At 35.1% G+C, this 4,268-nt stretch overlaps 1 protein-coding gene across 1 annotated transcript in view; it reads left to right on the forward strand.

Annotated features, from left to right (window-relative positions):
- The window catches only part of LOC117173651 (histone deacetylase complex subunit SAP30 homolog), a 98,585-nt gene that overhangs the window by 55,665 nt on the left and 38,652 nt on the right, over positions 1 to 4,268 (forward strand). Inside the window, exon 3 of the mRNA XM_033362292.1 lies at positions 2,901 to 3,125. Coding sequence (XP_033218183.1) covers positions 2,901 to 3,125 — 225 coding nt within the window. The remainder of the gene's footprint in view (positions 1 to 2,900; positions 3,126 to 4,268) is intronic.

Below are 4,268 nucleotides of genomic sequence, written 5' to 3' on the forward strand. Positions count from 1 at the left end.
AAATATATGTGTCTCAATTTTTTCTAGTGTCGAATAGTCTTAGTTATTGGCTGTTGAAAAGCAGTGTACCGGTAGTGGCGTTTTGGCCGTTTAAGGGTTAAGCCCAAGTAAATATGAAATTTTTAAAAAGTAAATTTTTGAATTTTACAGCTTGAACAGTCTCTGATTTTTGGGCTCCTAGAAAATACCCACTACGATTTTTTACTCTAACCCTTAACGCAAAAATTCAACCCCTCTCTACCATGAAGTTATGGGGGACGGAACGTACCGTCGTCAGTCTCTGCTCGTTCCCTCGGTCGTTCACCGTTCTCCAGCTAGTGCTAGTGAGTGCTCTCGTCTTCCCGCCTTGGGATCGATCCCGAAGGAAGATCTCAGGTCTCCTAACGTCCTTCCAAGACCACCTCCGCATCCACGGAACTCCATGCCTATTGTGGCTGCCCCGTTACACTCTTGCGGGGGCTGACCCGATCGCCAGTGCCTTGCCACGACCTGGCTATCTTCAACTGAGAATGTAAGTGGCAATAAAGGTCAATATTTTAATCGGCTTGTTTTATTGTGTCTTCACCTTACTCTCGGCATTACATTTCCCTATTTCCCTCTTCGGCATTACCTCCATAATAACATACAACTCTGTCAAAAAATAACTTTTTTTTTTAAATTTTACAATGTCAATAGAGCTTCGGATTTCTGGGATCCCCGAAAATACCCGCTACGATTTTTCGGCTTCAACCCTTAACGTCAAAAATGAATCCCTCTCTGTCACGTAGACACAACTTTGTCAAAAATAACTTTTTTTAGAATTTTAATTTGTCAATAGAGTCTCTGATTTTTGGGCTCCTCGAAAATACCCGCTACGATTTTTGGGCTTCAACCCTTAACGTCAATAATCAACCCATCTCTACCACGTAGATACGACTTTGTCAAAAAATAACTTTCTTGAGAATTTTAATTTGTCAATAGTCTCTGGTTTTTGAGCTCCTTGAAAATACCCTCTACGACTTTTTGGCTTTAAACCTTAACGTCAAAAATGAACCCCTCTTTGTCACACATATACATCTTTGTCAAAAAATAACTTTTTTTTTTAAATTTTAAAATGCCATTGGAGTTTCTGATTTTTGGGCTCCTCAAAAATACCTGCTACGATTTTTGGGCTCCAACTCTTAACGTCAATAATCAACCCATCTCTACCACGTAGATACGACTTTGTCAAAAAATAACTTTCATGAGAATTTTGTTTTGTCAATAGAGTCTCTGATTTTTGTGGGCTCCTCGAGAATACCCGCTACGATTTTTCAGCTTCAACCTTAACGTCAAAAATTAACCACTCTCTGCCACATAGATACAACTTAGTTAAAAAATAACTTTTTTATAATTTTACAGTGGCAATAGAGTCTCTGATTTTTGGGCTCCTCGAAAATATCCGCTACGATTTTTGGGCTCCAACCCTTGACGTCAAAAATGAACCCCTCTCTGCCACGTAGATACAACTTTGTCAAAAAATAACTTTTTTTAGAATTTAAAAATGACAATAGAGGCTAATTTTTTATACGATCTAAATTTGAATTTTCAACTTTTCGACAAAATTGAAAAAGTTGTTCTGACCATCTTTTAGAGCTTTCAAAAATGAACGTTTTTCTTCTCCTGGCTTTTTTTTATATCATGCGTTTTTTGGCTTAAAATGTTCATTTTAGTTTGTTTTTTTGGATTTTGAAAATTCTATAATTATAATTTTAGTTTTATCGAAAAAAAGTCATAGGAATAAATTGTTCGAATTTACGAGTATTATAAAAAACTAAACATAGACTTTTAATCTTAAAAGAAATGGTCAACAAATTTTTTTAATGCGCTCACTTTTTGAATTTTCATTCAAAACGTGGAGATTAGAGGAAGACCGACAAAGTGAAATGTTATATAAAACCAATACATTGTCATTAGGATGAGAATGTAAAATTAAAAATTTTCAATAAGGTGTTTTTTCTTTAAAGTTGACTGCTTTGGGTATTTTTTAAGAGCCCAAAAATCAAAGACTCTATTGACATTGTAAAATTCTAAAAAAGTTATTTTTTGACAAAGTCGTATGTGCGTGGTAGAGAGGGGTTGATTTTTTACGTTAAGGGTTTGAGCCCAAAAATCGTAGTGGGTATTTTCTAGAAGCCCAAAAATCAGAGACTCTATTTAAATTGTAAAATTCAAAAAAAAAAAGTTATTTTTTGACGATTTCATATCTACGTGTTACAAAGCGGTTAATTTATACTATAAGGGTTGGAGCCCAAAAATCGACCTGGATATTTTCTGGGAGCCCCCAAAAAACCCAAAAATACCCCGTCATTAAATGACTTAAAATTTTTAATTTTTTTAAGGGGGTTGATTTTGGTAGTTAAGGGTTGGTTTGGGGAAATTTTTTTTGCGGATTTCAAGAGCCAAACAAAAGCCCAAAATCCTGGTGTAATTGAATTTTTATTATTTAGTGATTTTAAAAAGTGGAGGTGCTGGGTTAATGTAAGCTGGCACCTCCACAAGAAAATTTATTTTTTGAAAAAAGTAAAGGAGCCCAAAAATCTTAATTGACGCCCAAAAAAAGCACAAAAAAAGCCCAAAATTCGATTGTGGAGGTGCTAGCTTAATGGACCTACTCAGCCCTGCCAGTAAGGTTTTTTACGTTAATCGTAATTCGAACCTCTCAAGTGAAAATTGGCTTTGTCCCTGCCACGTTGCCATTTATGTTGTAGACTTACGGTCTATAAGAGCCTTTTTATACGAACGCCCACAATTTAAGAATTCACAATACAAAATATAGTAGAAAAACAACTGCCCTGGCATCATTTTTTAAAGCAAGTGTGGATATATAAAAAAGAGATTTTTTTTAGAGAAAGTAAATAATGATTCATTATTTTCTGTAGGCTCGTCATATATACATTTGTGACTCACACAAGCTTATGATCCAATATGCGAGGACTAAACAACAGCAGCGAAGACGCAAAGATTCTGAGGACGATTCTGGAGAAACGGACAACGATCTTCCAGAAGTCGACCTTTATCAGCTGCAAATTGGAACTTTAAGGCGGTATAAGCGACATTTTAAAATTTCAACAAGGCCAGGATTGAACAAAGCCCAGCTTTCTGATGTTAGTATTTTTTCTGATTTTTTGTATATAAATATTTTCTCCTGAACATTACAACCTTATTTAAATAATCTGAAAAATACCCACTGTATCACAAGATTCCGGAATAATTGACGCAAGCGATCATGCGTTTACACAAGTAAGTGATTAGTTTAGTGTATTTAAACTTCTTCGTTTAATTATTTTAAAATATTTTAATGCTTTGAATTCTGTTCATGCAGACAGTTTTACTGTAAATTACCCAATTATCAATAAAATGTCAACTTGAGTATGTTGATGACAAAAGTTTTACTATAGAAAACTAATTTTAAATATATAGCTACATACTACAACTTACTCTTCAATAAATGTATTAATAGATACATAGATAAACGTTTATTTTTCCTCCGGCTGGCCTTACAAAATTAACTTGCTTACACTTCCATTTTTCTACAGAGTGTTCTAACATCTAACTCTTAAAAACTAACATTTTTCCACACCTTATCTCTAAGACCGCTCGCTCTTATAGCCTTGCCTACCTCGCTTCGCCTTCTCGCTTTGTCGCGCATTTCCAACCTCTGCCTCCCCGACTAATACCTAATACTTATCTAGTATTTATAAGATTTACCATTTTCCTACAGCTACTTCTTCTTTATTCATAATGTGTGCCCTAAGGGTTTACATGACTTCCATTCCTTACAATCTTTCCGTTTAAATCTATATATTTTTTACAATCTTATCCTTTCTATATATACAATTATTTACAACTATTTACATAAAGTCTTATATCTAGTTCCTTATTTCTATTTCCTGCGATAGCGCAATTTAGGACTTGTTAGCAAGCGAGTGAGCGAGCGAACGAAAGCGAGAGTGCAAGCGAGAGAGAGCATGAGAACGCATACGCATCTTAGTCTACTTATCTTTTACTTTACCATTACTTACAATTTTCACGCTTTTAATCTAAGCGACTTCCGTTTCCTTTTTCTTTCACTTTTTTTATACCCCCATTTACCTTTTTCACGTGCATTCTTTCATTCTCCCTCATTCGATCCTCTAGCACCCTCTAACTCCTTCATCCATTCTTCTCCTAATCCATCTTCGCCTAGAATCTTAAACACATTTTCTTGCCAGCTTCCTTTATCTTCCATTCCTCTCCTACATCCTTCC

The sequence above is a fragment of the Belonocnema kinseyi genome, chromosome 5 (assembly GCF_010883055.1).
Source record: "Belonocnema kinseyi isolate 2016_QV_RU_SX_M_011 chromosome 5, B_treatae_v1, whole genome shotgun sequence".
Taxonomy (NCBI): domain Eukaryota; kingdom Metazoa; phylum Arthropoda; class Insecta; order Hymenoptera; family Cynipidae; genus Belonocnema; species Belonocnema kinseyi.